Raw genomic sequence first — 16,184 nt, 5'->3', positions numbered from 1 at the left:
TAGAAATAAAACCAGAAATAAACAAATGGGACCTAACTAAACTTAAAAGTTTTGCATAGCAAAAGAAACCATAAACAAAATGAATAGACAACCTATGGACTGGGAGAAAATATTTGCAAACAATGCTACTGACGAGGGATTAATTTCCAAAATGTACAAACAGCTCATACAGCTTAATATCAAAAAAACAAAGAACCCAATGAAAAAAATGGGCAGAAGACCTAATAGACATTTCTCCAGAGAAGACATACAAATGGCCAACAGGCACTTGAACAGATGCTCAATATTGCTAATTATTAGAGAAATGCAAATCAAAACTACAATGAGGTATCACTCTCACAGGTCAGAATGGCCATTATTAAAATGTCTATTAATACTAAAAGCTGGAGAGGGTGTGGAGAAAAAGGAACCTTCCTGCACTGTTGGTGGGAATGTAATTTAGTGCAGCCACTATGGAGAACAGTATGGAGGTTCCTTAAAAAACTAAAAATACTAAAAATAGAGTTAATCATATGATTCTGCAATCCCACTCCCGGGCATGTATCCAGAGAAAATTCTGATTTGAAAAGATACATGCATCCCAATGTTCACAGCCACACTGTTTACAGTAGCCAAGACATGGAAGCAACTTAAATGTCCATCAACAGATGAATGTATAAAGAATATTACTCAGCCATAAAAAAGTGTGAAATAATGACATCTGCAGCAATATGGATGGACCTAGAGATTATCATATTAAGTGAAGTAAATCAGATAAAGACAAATATCATATGATATCACTTACATGTGGAATCTAAAAAAAAATGATACAAATGGACTTATTTACAAAATAGAAATAGACCCACAGAAATAGAAAACAAACTTATGGTTACCAAAGGGGATAGAAGGAGTTGCGGGGGAGATAAATTGGGAATTTGGGATTAACATATACACACCACTATATATAAAATAAATAAACAACAAGGACCTACTGTGTAGTACATGGAACTATATTCAGTATCTTGTAATAATCTCTAGTGGAAAAGAATCTGAAAAAGAATATATATATATACATATACAAGTATGTATGTGTGTGTGTGTGTATAACTGAATCACTTTACTGTACTTTAATACTAAAAGCTGGAGAGGGTGTGGAGAAAAAGGAACCTTCCTGCACTGTTGGTGGGAATGTAATTTAGTGCAGCCACTATGGAGAACAGTATGGAGGTTCCTTAAAAAACTAAAAATACTAAAAATAGAGTTAATCATATGATTCTGCAATCCCACTCCCGGGCATGTATCCAGAGAAAATTCTGATTTGAAAAGATACATGCATCCCAATGTTCACAGCCACACTGTTTACAGTAGCCAAGACATGGAAGCAACTTAAATGTCCATCAACAGATGAATGTATAAAGAATATTACTCAGCCATAAAAAAGTGTGAAATAATGACATCTGCAGCAATATGGATGGACCTAGAGATTATCATATTAAGTGAAGTAAATCAGATAAAGACAAATATCATATGATATCACTTACATGTGGAATCTAAAAAAAAATGATACAAATGGACTTATTTACAAAATAGAAATAGACCCACAGAAATAGAAAACAAACTTATGGTTACCAAAGGGGATAGAAGGAGTTGCGGGGGAGATAAATTGGGAATTTGGGATTAACATATACACACCACTATATATAAAATAAATAAACAACAAGGACCTACTGTGTAGTACATGGAACTATATTCAGTATCTTGTAATAATCTCTAGTGGAAAAGAATCTGAAAAAGAATATATATATATACATATACAAGTATGTATGTGTGTGTGTGTGTATAACTGAATCACTTTACTGTACACCTGAAACTAATACAACATTGTAAATTAACTATATTTCAATTTAAAAAAAGGTTTAAAAAATCTGTTAATAAAAATAGCAAAGCAGGAAAAAAAAAACAAAATGAAAAGTCTAGTCTGACAAGACGTATGGACTTAACTACCATGCAAAAACTGCCTCCTAGTTACACCAATTTTTTTTTTTTTTTTTTTTTTGGCCATGCTGCACGGCTTGCAAGATCTTAGTCCCCTGACCAGAGATCAAACCCGGGCCCTCAACAGTGAAAGTGCAGAGTCCTAACCACTGGACCGCCAGGAATTCCCTAGTTAGGCCAATCTTGCTAGTATGGCACATTAGGCCCAAACCAAGCTCTTCATCCTCATCTCTGCTCCTTACATTCTAAAAATTGAACCCTTCAACCGTTGCTCAAATTCTTTGCCCTTTCAACACTAAAATCATTTGCCTAGTATGGTGATCTACATAAGGCAGATGCTCAAAATATTTGTTTCCCTCTTCCACTCTTTATGACTCCTACCCATGTACATTCTGTTTCTTCTGCCTGTAATTTCCTTTCCCCTTTCTATGTCCAGCACATTCTGAATCATTTTTCAAAAGTCAGTTGGAATATTTCCTCCTCCCCCATCAAGCCTTCCAGACTGCCCTAGGAAGAGTTAGTTTTCTGCACCTCTTTACTCCCATAGCATACCTTTAATTCCTTCATAGTGGTCTTTAGCCCCTCATATTGCAATAAATCTATTTACAAGTCTATCTCCTACTATTCATCTACTGTGAACTCACGAGGGTCAGAGAATGTCTTATTCACGTCTTAATCTACCACCACTAGTATACCTAACAAGTCCTCAAAATCATTATTGAATGAATAGTATTTCAATCAATGACATAAATATATTTTATACAGGCTCTTATCTTTTTAGTTAGTTCTCCTGAAATCTAATTCTAGCCCCTGCTATTGTTTTACATAATTAAAAGTGGAATGAGAAACATGTTAAGTATTGCAAAAATCACTCAAAATGGTTTAAAGCTAACCAATATGGCAGCCACTAGCCACATGTGGCTATGAAACCCTTGGAATATGGTAAATGGGAAATGAGACGTCCTGTAAATATAAAATAAACACAGAAATTCAAATATTAAATATTTCATTAATACTTTTTATATTTATTACATATGTAAGTGGCATTTGGGATATATTAGGTTAAATAAAAAGTATTGTTAACATTAATTTGTTTCTACTTTTCTAATGTGACTACTAGGAAATTTTAAAATTAGATATGTGGCTTGCATTATATTTCTGCTGGGAAGTGCCAGTTTAAAGTTTATAATTTTACAGGGGTATTCACTGTGATTTGGGTAGGAAAACACTGGCCTGGGGAATCAGGAAACTCTCTCCTCCAAAGTCACATACATAAAGCAAGAAAGAAGGAAGGAAAGAAAGGAAGTTACATTTTAACTAACAAACAGCTCAGTAAACAAGTTAATATATCACATGACTACATATTTGGAGGATTAAAAAAATCATTATCTTTTCAACTTAACAACTAGTTATTCAGTCTTCTTTATATAATAATAATTTCATAACTGTTAATCAAACACTGAAAAGGCCCTGGCTGTGTCTAGAATTTAATACAGATAGGGACAAATATTAAATGATAGCTAAAACACTAGGACTTCCTAAGGGAAGGCATTATCCAATAGAACTTAGAATGAGAAGAACTTATATTTTATTAACCTTTTAAAATTTCTGACATTTATGAGATGTCACCTCAAATTCTTACTAAAAGAGCTAGAGAAGAAAGAAAGAGAGATACAGAAAGGAAAAGAAATAAAATGAAAGAAACAAGCAGGAAAGGGAAGGAAAGGAGAAGAAAAAAGAGAAAAGGAAAATAGAAAAGAAAAAATTTCAGAGTCCACACTCTCAAGTTATAATGATCATTAAAGTTTATTTTTTATTAGGATAGAGACACTTCTACTATGGTGGTTCTATGGTTCTTAGAGGTCTTCTAGTCTAAGTCTTAGTCAATTATTGAACTCTGCTCTGACAACCTCAACGAATCAGTGGAAGACACACTTGCTAAGTTCAATAATCAGTACTAATAAGGTCTATATTGTAATTATGTTCCACAGTTAATTTTTAGATTTCTTGGTAAATAGAAAGAATTATATAATTGTCACTGTTGCCAGTGGTAGTTTGATAGGGATTGCATTGAATCTGTAGATTGCTTTGGGTAGTAGAGTCATTTTCACAATGTTGATTCTTCCCATCCAAGAACATGGTATATCTCTCCATCTATTTGTATCATCTTTAATTTCTTTCATCAGTGTCTTATAATTTTCTGCATACAGGTCTTTCGTATCCTTAGGTAGGTTTATTCCTAGATATTTTATTCTTTTTGTCACTGCTATTTTTAAATGAGGTTTATTTTATGGTAACTATAATAATATCAGTGGTTTTATTATTATGACAAAATTTCAAGGAAATGTGATTGTTATTTTCTAGGTATTTCCTATAAAGGTTATAATAATCAAAGCATGGTATGGTACAAAAATTACTGGTCAGAAAATTCAGAGATTTGAGCTTTTGTCAGCCTGTGCCCTTTTTTCCCTCACTTCAAAATCATGCAATAAAAATGATCTACCCCACTCAACCCACAGATTTGTTGCAAAGGGTATTATTTCATTTTTATATTTTTAAGATAAAAAGCAGATAGTTCTTTAATGTAATCCAAGGTCACACTGTTCATTCCCATCTCAGATTTAAAAGACTTCAAAATTCTCTACAGTTTTCCTGGGTGTTAATAAACAGAGTTGTTTAGAAGAAAAGAAAAAAAAAACCCTGAAATTGCTATTGCAGAATCAAAACATGAAAAACATTTTCTCACCACTCCTCAACTGTTCAACCTCACAGAAGTGCGTTCCAGTGGGAGTATGAATAAATGCATGGACATGCTTAACTCCATTCTGAAAATTAGAAAAAAAAATATTTCCAGTAAAATTTCAACATATGTCATAAAGCCAATTTCTTTAATTAAACTGAGAGCACGAATAAGTGAGGTAACCTTTTCAAAACGCTTCCAAGGGACTTCTTCCACATAGACTTGAACTCGAATAACATGGTTAAAAGAAGAAAGGAAATGCTCACAGATATTCACAGCAAAAGTTTCTATGCTTTTGATCTGCAAAAAGAAATAAATGTGAATGATCAGAAATACTTGTCCTACTTAAAAATCATTTTTAAATATCCATGGGACTCTTTTTCCTGATAAAGTGTTTTTTAGAATCAGAGAAACAAAGAATTAGAAAGAATTAGAGATGAATTGGTCCTAATCCCAATTTTTCACAAGGGCTCCTAAGTGTAGTTAATGGATCACCATCACCAGGTGAGACTATCCTGTTTTTAAAAGAAAACTGTGTGCAGGAGAGGATGTGTCTATCCATCAGTGGACGAGCAGAAAGGAACTTAACGTCCAGATTCTCCTCACGGTGAGCTCAATCATCACCCATGCCAGCTAAAGTACTGCAGGATACTTCAAAACACTCTGCTCTCTTCATGAGGCTGGGAAACAGACCTCCCAGTTTCCCAAAGAAAAATGTTAATGAAGGGTCACTTCAACTTCCTTGCCTTGCAAACAGGCCTTCTATTGACCATCCCCAGCTCTCCACCCCCATAAAGCAGCTCCCTACTTCCATCCAAATTCTTCAGGTTAATCTCTAGGCAATGTTTTATGGTCCTAGTACAGTCTACAGATTATTTATGGCTTTGCCTATAATTAAGGTAGACTGTATAGGTTTCCCAAGGATAGTTTTGTTTTATACCTGTTGTCTCAGAATAATTATTATTAGCATCCTATTTCACTCTGAAAAGTATCCTGGTTTGGATGAGAAATTATGCAGTCACTCTATCTACAATGAATACATTTAAATTGTTTTTAACATCCAGGTCCATTCTTTCAGTTTTCTGAACTTCTCACATAGTACAGGAAATATAAGAATTTGTGTTATATAGAGACCCTCTTCTCTAACACAGTACAGAGCTTATTTTCAATTCATTTTTAAAGAAAGCAATGCCTTTTTCCATAGCCTTGCCCATACTTGCTGGGCCATTCTGATTAGCAAGAGAAAGGTTCAGGGTGTAGACAGACCTTGCAGAAATAATATTTCAATTAGTTTGTTCGGGCTTCCCTGGTGGCACAGTTGTTAAGAATCCGCCTGCCAATTTAGGGGAAACGGGTTCAAGCCCTGGCCTGGGAAGATCCCACATGCTGCAGAGCAACTAAGCCTGTGTGCCACAACTACTGAGCCTGCGCTCTAGAGCCCGTGAGCCACAACTACTGAAGCCCGCGTGCCTAGAGCTCATGCTCCGCAACAAGAGAAGCCACCACAATGAGAAGCCTGCGCACCGCAACGAAGAGTAGACCCCACTCGCCGCAACTAGAGAAAGCTGCATGCAGCAACGAAGACGCAATGCAGCCATAAATAAATAAATTTCTAAAAAAAAAAATTAGTTTGCTCATTTTGTGTATTATGGGTGTGAATTTCATGCAAAAGCATGAGAAAGAAGCTTTCCAGTCTACATTTCTTGCCTTTCTAGACTTCTTAGCAAATAAAAAAATGATCTTGAATTGCCCAGAAATCTGCTGGTCGTCCAGCACAGTTTCACTCACACTTAGAGAAACCTGAGGTAAAAGTGCTAAGAGATTAGAGTCTATCCGTTCCAAGACCCTTCTGAAAAGTACAACTACCATCAAATGTGGATGCTAAATGGTCACGGAGTTGGGAAAATCAGGAAGGTATTAAAAGTTGGACAGATCTCGAAATGTATCTTATACTTGATTTTCTTCTAGAGTAATACCAAGAAGAGAAATGGTACTTTCTTCTATAAATGCAAACCATTCTAAAAGAAAAAAATAATAGGACTCAAATAATTGCATAACAAAAACGTGTAAAATTCTATTAGGAAATTTTCTCAGGGCCTTGATTTGCCAATGATCCTAATTAAGAGATAACATGTAAATTTGTCAAGTAGGATTCTCTGCCAAAAAGATGTTGTAGTGAGTTGAGAAACAAGAAAAGAGAACAAATGGGGAAAAAAGAAGAAAAGAAAAGAGAATAAAGAGGTGAGTTTAAAAAAAAAAAAGCAAGATTTTCTGTAAAGCTGAGACTTTTAGAATTAGAAAAGGAATTTTTTTCAATGGTTTAAATGTAAAAAATAGGGTTAAAAAGTACAGGGAACTTGAAATAAGCAAGTAGTATCCTCATAACATAGTACGGTGATTTCTGCATCCAGATGGGCAGTAGCTAAGAAGTAGAATGACACATACACCTTTGAACTTTGCGAGGACGTGAACTGTGTTCTTGATGGTGTCTGTAGGGATGAGGTCTGAATTGTCTCCATGCAGGTAATCTTTTTTGGAGCTCAGAGTAAGTTGCACTGAAGCTGACACTTCTTTAATGCTGTGATATTTTCCATCTCGCTGAATATGGAGAACTTTTACCATATCCTTCCCATAGCCAGTTCGGACAAGCTCCATCTCATCATTCTGCAATGAAAACAGTCATCTTAATGAAGAAGGCTAAATGAAAACAAGAAGTCAACTGCAATTTCTTTGAACCCTAATTTTATATGAAAGGTAAGAGTCAGAGTATTCCTGAAAGAAAGATCATGCCCTACCTTTGAAGGAGAATGAGAATTTGTATGGAGAAAAGAGAATCACAAGGAAAAGATGAAAATATATCAGATTGGCCTGAAGAGGGACAGGTAGATGGCTTTCTTAATAATAAGTTACAACAATAATAACCATACCTCCTGAGCCAAACTATTTACTCTTATTTAATCTCTACTAACTTAATCCTTATATCAGCCCTATGAACTAATATTATTCCCATTTTGCAGAGGGAGAAACTGAGGTTCAAAGAATTTAAGTGACTTACACCAGTTAGTAAAGGAGAGAGCCAAGAATTCACCCTCAGGTCTGTTGACTTCAAATTGTGTACTTCTAACTACTACATAAACTGCCTTCCTCTATAAAATCTTTTGACTATGTTAACTGGAAATAATTATATCCCCTTTTTTATAGAGAGTAGTATTCTGGAGAAACTGCCCTGTGAGCAATAAAAACGATTTGAAAATTGCTTCTTCTACTTGCTGCCAGGAAGAAGAGTAATTAGTGACAGGGTCTAGACTACCTTCAGCAGTACAGAGCCAGAGCCAAATGGCTGCAAGGAAAGCTACGCTTTTAGCGAAGAAACACTTAATAAAAGCCTGTGACTGATTCATTAGTATCCCTGTCTGAAGCTGGAGCCCTCCCTAGTGAATACGTCCATCTCCACTGTTAGACTCTATTAAGACTTGTCCCTGGGCTTTATTGGTGTTTGAGAGAAGAGGCAGGAGGGAGCCGAGGGACAGGAAAACCTATTTTATTTAGCATGAAAATTAACATTAAAATGGTAATGAGAAAAGGTGACCAAAATAAAAGTAAACCAAAAACAACATGCAGTGAGAATCTGGTGAGGGTCGCAAAGAAGAAACCTCGTCTGCGAATCCCACGTAGGCGATATGCTCAGATAGGCCAAGGGCTGCCTAAATATCTACCCGCATAAAAAAAAAATCACCAAATCCCTTGGGAGGAATTTAAAAATGCTAGCCAACATCAGAAATTATTGTCGTATTCTTAATCAAAGTGGGGTAGTGAAGGTTGTCTTAAATCTTGGGGATAGAGCCTGGTAGGGCATGCTGCTGTTCGTTATTGAACATACCCTGAAGGTCTGTGGTGTCTGAATTCAGTGCTTCCTCTGTACGAGGGACACATGTAAGGGACAACTCTTGGAGAGGCCCCTTGGATGCATCTGACCCAATTTTTGGGGGACTCATCTTCCAGAAAAGTATCAATAAGAAAACCTAAAGAGCAGACTTAAAGGATCCTAATAAGAACTACAATGCTGACAGGGAAAGAGGCACGGCTGTGTGATTGTAGTGGCTTTGAAATCAGACCAGCTCCAAATTCTGCCTTACCACTTACAGCTTTGTGGCTTGTGACAAATAATTTGATGTCCCTGAGCCTCAGTTTCCCGCTTTGTACAAATGGAGATAACTGCCCCTACAAGTTAGAATTGCTGGTGAATGTGAAAGGGCTGGCTCAGTCCCTGGTACCTGGTGGTACAGTGAGGTCAACCCCAGTAAGAGTGGCCATGTCAGGCCTGGCTGTGGATGTAGCAGCAGAAGAGATAACAGAGGGGAACTTGATTAAGGGCACTAGTTTTTAGAGTGGGGAGCACTGTTGGAAACAGCAGAAGGAAGACTCTGACATGTCTCGAACCGCAAGGGATTCTACCCGGGCCAGGTAGGCACTTGGCTGGCTTGGGGTCCCTGGATGGTATGGGCTGAGGTTCCAGACCAAAGGTCTCTGAGACCTTCCATCATCCTCGGCACACAGCAGGACTTAACAAATGTTACTCCTCAGTCCCATCCCCTGCTACTAAATACCCAAGTATTTAGTCTGTTGAAAGCAAGTGGTACCCATGAGATACAGAGTAAGATTAAATGATAGCTACCCTTCATTTCCCAACCCCTGCTCATCAGTTCAGCTTCATATCTTGCCACACCCTATTTCAAACTCCACTTCAGCTATCCTGAGCTAATTGTTGTCACCCAGGCCCTGCATGTGTTCTTTGCCTATAGGCCTTTGAATTTGCTATTACCTCTTTCTTGAACATTCTTTCTCCTCCTTGCTACCCAACTATACCAATCTCTTTACCTGCCTAACTTCTTCTGACTCAACTTTTTTAAGTCTCGGATGTCACTTCCACTAGGTAATTTGCCCCAGCCCTTCAAGTCTGGAGTAGGTGGCCCTTCTATGTGCTCTCAGAATGTTCTGTTATTGCCTTATCAGAGTCTTTATGAAATCACATTACAATAGCCTCTTCATGGGTCTGATTTGTTCAAAAATAGTAAACTATGAAAGCAGAAACAATTTCTATCTTGGTCGCCATGGCAACCCCAGTGCTCAGCAGAATGCTTGGAACACAATTGGTGCTTAATAAATGTATCATGGATGACCGAATGCTGCCCCAACACCTGCACCTCTTGTGTAGTCACATGGAATAGTTCATGAAAATCCCCCAAAGATTGCAATACAGGAAAAGCTGCTTCGGCTCAGACCCCAATCAGGAAGTTCCTCTTCCTGGGAAAGTGAGGAAAGCAACTTCTGCCCTCTGGTCACCACAGCCTGGAGATCACAGGCACAGCTGGCTGGAGAATAAAGGGCCAGGAAGGGCAGAATTGCAGGTAGACAAAGTTAGTGACACAGCACAAAGTGTTCACATTGCTAATAAGACAGAGCATTCTAGCACCGTGCAGCTATCCTGGGGTTCATGCATGACACACGTGGGAGAGGTCAGCACTCTTTAGCAAGCTCCCGCCTGGACTGTGACGCTCTGGCAAAGGCTGAGTAATCATGTGTACTGAGAAAAGAGTCAGAATAAAGAGGACAGGGCTTCCCTGGTGGCGCAGTGGTTGAGAGTCCGCCTGCCGATGCAGGGGACACGGGTTCGTGCCCCAGTCCGGGAAGATCCCACATGCCGCAGAGTGGCTGGGCCCGTGAGCCATGGCCGCTGAGCCTGTGCGTCCGGAGCCTGTGCTATGCAATGGGAGAGGCCACAGCAGCGTGGAACAAGAACGGTGTGGGACACCCAAGAGTCCCTCAGCAGGACCTGACACAACAGATAATGGCCCAGGCCAGACTGAGGCTGTTCTCATCAATAAGACCTCCCCAGTTCTGCAGTCTAAGAAACCGGAAGTAGGTGCCAGAATCCTATTGTGTATAACACACAGTGTAGGGCAGGGATCCATGTCCAAGATGACCGTACAGTAAAATCCCAAGGTTGCTCTCATCTGGAGGGTGGGCGGGTAGCTGAGAGGATGGAGTCAGACAAGCCAAGTGTGAGTCTCTGTTCCACCATCTATTAGCTCTGTGAATGGCGGCAAATTTCTTCATTTATAAAATTAATAATAGTAGTGCCCATCTAGCAGGATTGCTGTGAGGATTACAGGACATAAAAACATAAAGCACTTAGAAAAGTGCCTGGCAAATAAGAAATGTTCAATAAATGTAGCTATGATTATCATTGATAAATAATAATTATATGTCATATTTTCCATCAAAGGGTCCTTCCAGTTACTGTTAGAGAGCAATAGTCAGACTGTACACCAATCCAGAGCTAGGGTGGCTAAAATCAAAGACTGCTGCTATGATATGGCCTACTTCTGCCTTCATACTTTGGTTGTCTTTCCTCAGGCTTGTGTGGCTTGAGGGAACAAAGTCATAAAAGGAAACAATTTCCTAGAGTAATACTCTGGACTTGTAAATGTCAGTAGGAGTAAATCTATACTTGGCTCTACACAAGAAAAATTCCCTTTTCTTAGACATGTCTTGAAATATAAAGGGATAGAGAATCATCGATTGCCTGCAAGTAATGTGGGAGAGAACTCTCAGAGATTTTAAATGAATCTTACGCATTTTCACTTAGATACTGAGTGTTCTCTTATTTCCACATCATATTGAAAGTGATGTAGGTTGTCACTACAGGTCTAGGAGTTCTTAGCCTGGAGTCTGTTAAGCTCTATAAGGCCCAGTGGATGGATTTGAGGTGGAAAAAATATTAGGAAAGATAAGGGAAAACTTTTATAAATTTTAATTTTAAAATGACTAGCATTTTCTCTCAAGTATTAGAAGAGCTTTTGTAAGCATATCTCTACCCTCCATAACAGAGGGAAATACAGAAGTGCTAGCTATTTTGGACCCATCACACATATTTAAACATCAATTCAGTTGCAGTGTGCAGTGATAGATGGAAGAACTATGCATGGAGACATGCCTCCCTCTCTATCTTTGGAATGTGCTAGAGAAGTCCTTTCAATTTTCCACCTAGATTTTTCCTTTGCCCGGCTATTTTCTTGGACATTTGTGAACAAGAAGACTTCTGAGAAAAACGCTGAACTAATATGAGAAAAGGGGGCACTCATATGAACCATCTTAATATCACTTTGTTGGATCTTAATAATACATAAAGAGAAGAACAATAATGATGAATAATAATCTTAGAGGCATCTGGTATTTTTTGGCTGCTTGGGATCAACTAAATCTCAGATGGAAAAATATTGATATCTGCTAGCAAATGTCATGTTGCTTTAGGCTGTAGAGTGGCTTATTTTTACTATCAAGGGGGGATATGCCTTGAGTCTTGTTCAAAGTGTGGCTCCAAAGGGATTTGTCAAGCAGATGTTTCAAGCACAATATAACGACTCATATGCATAATTATTGCAGAAAGGGCGATCTGTCACCTAATGAAGACTCCATCTACAGGTACTCCGTTATTTTCATACTTCTGCCTATTACAAAGGATGAGAGACTCATCACTAAATGTCAAGGGAAGTGCTAATTTTCTTCTTGCCAGCCTCTCCACAGTACGAAGAGCCTTAGGGCAGGGAACTGGAACAAGGCCTCAGGAGCCTCTAGGAGTAGGAGCAGAAAACCTCACAACGAAGAATTGATGGAGACCTCCAAACATGCAGTTGGAAGGAAATTCTACTGAAATGCATACATTGAAAGATTTCTCTTTCCTAATGTATAAGACTTGAAAATAAAAATAATAGTAGCAACAATTTAGTGAGGGTTTGATGGGAAATTTCTATATATGAGTTCCTCTAACCCTTTACAAGAACCCTGTGAAGCAGATATCCTTAACCAAGTTTTACAAAGGGAGACACTAGGGTTAGGTGACTTGCCAAGGTCACACAGTTCCTGGGTGACAGAGGGAGGAGGAGTACCTCGACCATTTGCCCCAAAGTGACGCTCTTTCTCACTACGTCAGAGTCCCTACACTCATTAGGGAGAGAAAGGAAGCATTCTGATCCCTCCCAGAAGGAGGGAAGTGGGCAGGCTATTGCAGAAACTTGCATTTCTATACCATTTAAAAATTTTCTATCCAGTAAAGACCTATATTATCTTATCTATTCCTCACAAAACCCTGTGATATGGTGGGAAGGACGCTTATTTTAATATAAACTAGATCAGTGATGTTAAGTGAGCTTCCCAAAGTCACACAGCTGACAGGCAGACTGGTATAGTGTAAAGGGCCCTACTGAGACCGAACAGTGTTATTCTACCTACACTATACTAGGCAGAACTTACCCAAAACTGGGAGATGCCCCCTGCTCAAACCATTGGTTTTTCTAGCACTTCAGTCATTTTTCTAAATTACGGATAAATTCTAAGCTCAGATGAATTCTGTGTTTATTGCAGGTTTGTTTAAACTGTGAAATAGGGGAAGGAAAGAAGGGTGCTTCCCCTCTGGGGCAGGATTAAAATTCAGCTTCGTGCCTTCAACAACGTGGCACCACTTTTGAGTTGAACATTGACTTTTTTCTGGATCAGGATCATTGAAAACACGAGTAATGGAGATTTCTTTGTAGTCAGTAGAACCGTATCACTAAAGGACTGTTTTCAGTCCATCTGCAAGACAAAGAAGTAACTGCATCATGATAGAAAAGAAACAAGGTAAGAAGGAACCAACATTTAATGAGCACCAGTTACGTGCTGGAGGCTATGTACACAGCATCTCACCGAATCCTGATAGCATTTTGTCAAGGTGCAGCTCATGAATCCCACCTTTAGAAAAGGAAGCTGACACTCATGAGGTTAAACAGTTTGGTCAAAACCACATGGCTAATGAGAGGTAGGACCAGGCGTGGAACCCAGGTTTGCCTGATTATTTTTATGATACTCAATCTCCCTGATATAACATTATAGTGAAGTTCTTTATAATGGGATTTTACCTACATACCCACATTTATTTGTTTCTCTGATTAGGTTTACTTCATTCTAAAATCTGCATAACCCCAAAACTGAAGTCTCTGAAACCTTTTTCATTCAATCCATACATTCATCTCTATTTATTTAATTCCTTCTAGTGACAAGCACTGTGGTAAGTGCTGGAGATAAACAGCAAACAAGGCCGTCACTATTCTGCCCTGATAGAGATTAGAACAAACTTTAGAGTAGAATAAACTTTTCTGGTAAAGAATCAAAGAGTATTTTAGGTTTTACAGGCTGTATGATCTCTGTTGCAACTACTTAGCTCTGCCATTATGGCATAAAGTAGCTATACATAGTACATAAATGAATGAGTGTGACTGTATTCCAATAAAACTTTATTTACAGGAACAGACAGTGGGCCAGATTTGACCCACAGGAGTTTGCTGACCTCTGCTTTCTAGAGGAACTTCAGAAAAGAAACCAAGTATTTAGAACACATTGTGATAACTACTCTAATTGAAAAAATACAGTGGGTTTGGGACTATATTGTAAGGGACACCTAAGCTGGATTGAGAGAGATGGGGGATGGCTTCCAGGAGGAACTGGTATCCACAAAGCCCCCTAAGTGATGAGTAGGAATTAACCAAATAAAACTGTCTGGTCCTCTTCCACTTATTCTACTTATATTTCCCTTTAACCACATTTTTCATGAACAACTCTTTATTTTACAAATGCCTGAGTCATTTTGTTTGTCTCATCCCATTTCATCAAAATAATGATGCAACAAGCATTCAACTTTCTGTCACATTCTAGATTTTACTCTGTATATTAACAGTCTTTTAACAGTTTGAACAAAAATAAAGTTGAACTTAAATATGAAAATTTTATGGTATGTACACCATACCTCAAAAAGTTATTGAGGATAAATAAATAAAACCAACAGTCTAACTCCCAGGAGTCCTCATAGGATGACTGCACTTTGATGAAGCCAGCACAGACCAGGGTCTGGAGAAACCCAACTTTATCTCAACCTCAAATTCTCACACATAAAGCTTTAAGGAACATGAACTCATAATCAAAAATCAAAGGTACACATGGTAGCAAAGTATCATGAGAGAGAGTCATAGAAATAACAGGTAGCAAAGTCTGACCAGCAAAGATTGGAATTATCAGACACAAAATAAAAGTCATATATTTAATATTTTTGCAGAAATGAAAGAGAAGATTGAATAGCTTCTCTGGAGCAAGAAATAAGGCACTATAAAAAAGACAAAGAAAATTTGAAAAATAACCCAACAGAACTTCTAGAAATGCACTAATAAGTGGATTAAGAAACAGATTGAACACAACTGAAGAAAGAACTAGTTATTTGTAAGAGGTAAAGTAACAAATTAATCTTGCCAAAGAGAGAATTAGAGAACTGGGAGATTGATCCAAATAAAGAGTCAGGGATTAATGCAGACACACATGAGACAGAATATATGAAAGAGACATAAAATGTACTAGAAATGAACTTATTTACAAAACAGAAACAGATTCAAAGACATAGAAAACAAACTTATGGTTACCAAAGCAGAAAGGTTGGGGAGAGGGATAAATTAGGAATTTGGGAGTAACATATATACACTACTGTATATAAAATAGATAAACAACAAGGACCTGTTGTATAGCACAGGAACTCTACTCAATATTTTGTAATATAACCTACATGGGAAAATAATCTGAAAAAGAATATATGTATTCAGCTACTTTTGAGTTGAACATTGACTTTTATCTGGATCAGAATATATATATTCTTTTTCAGATTCTTTTCCGATGTAGGTTAGTACAAAATATTGAGTAGAGTTCCCTGTGCTATACAGTAGGTCCATGTTGTACGCTGAGAAAACCATAATTCAAAAAGAGACATGTACCACAATGTTCACTGCAGCACTACTTACAGTAGCCAGGACATGGAAGCAACCTAAGTGTCCATCGACAGATGAATGGATAAAGAAGATGTGGCACATATATACAATGGCATATTACTCAGCCATAAAACGAAACAAAATTGAGTTATTTGTAGTGAGGTGGACGGATCTAAAGTCTGTCATACAGAATGAAGTAAGTCAGAAGGAGAAAAACAAATACCGTATGCTAACACATATATATGGAATCTAAAAAGAAAAAAAAAAATGGTCCTGATGAACCTAGGGGCAGGACAGGAATAAAGATGCAGATGTAGAGAATGGACTTGAGGACACAGGGAGGGGGAAGGGTAAGCTGGGACGAAGTGAGAGAATGGCATCGACATATATACACTACCAATTGTAAAATAGATAGCTAGTGGGAAGCAGCCGCATAGCACAGGGAGTTCAGCTTGGTGCTTTGTGGTCACATAGAGGGGTGGGATAGGGAGGGTGGGAGGGAAACGCAAGAGGGAGGGAATATGGGGTTATATGTATACATAGAGCTGAAACTAACACAACATTGTAAAGCAATTACACTCCAATAAAGATGTTAAAAAAAAGGATATATATATATTCTTTACTGT

The 16,184-nt window shown here is 38.0% G+C and overlaps 1 protein-coding gene across 1 annotated transcript in view; it reads right to left on the bottom strand.

Moving 5' to 3' along the window:
- Positions 1 to 16,184, bottom strand: part of LOC112415079 (uricase) — a 37,813-nt gene that overhangs the window by 18,211 nt on the left and 3,418 nt on the right. Inside the window, exons 2-4 of the mRNA XM_024767859.1 lie at positions 7,160 to 7,378; positions 4,898 to 5,014; positions 4,721 to 4,799 (exon numbers count right to left, since the gene is read on the bottom strand). Coding sequence (XP_024623627.1) covers positions 4,721 to 4,799; positions 4,898 to 5,014; positions 7,160 to 7,378 — 415 coding nt within the window. The remainder of the gene's footprint in view (positions 1 to 4,720; positions 4,800 to 4,897; positions 5,015 to 7,159; positions 7,379 to 16,184) is intronic.

The sequence above is a fragment of the Neophocaena asiaeorientalis genome, unplaced genomic scaffold (genome assembly GCF_003031525.2).
Source record: "Neophocaena asiaeorientalis asiaeorientalis breed wild unplaced genomic scaffold, Neophocaena_asiaeorientalis_V1.1 scaffold546, whole genome shotgun sequence".
In the NCBI taxonomy this organism is placed as follows: Eukaryota; Metazoa; Chordata; class Mammalia; order Artiodactyla; family Phocoenidae; genus Neophocaena; species Neophocaena asiaeorientalis.
This window is presented reverse-complemented; position numbering and strand designations above follow the sequence as displayed.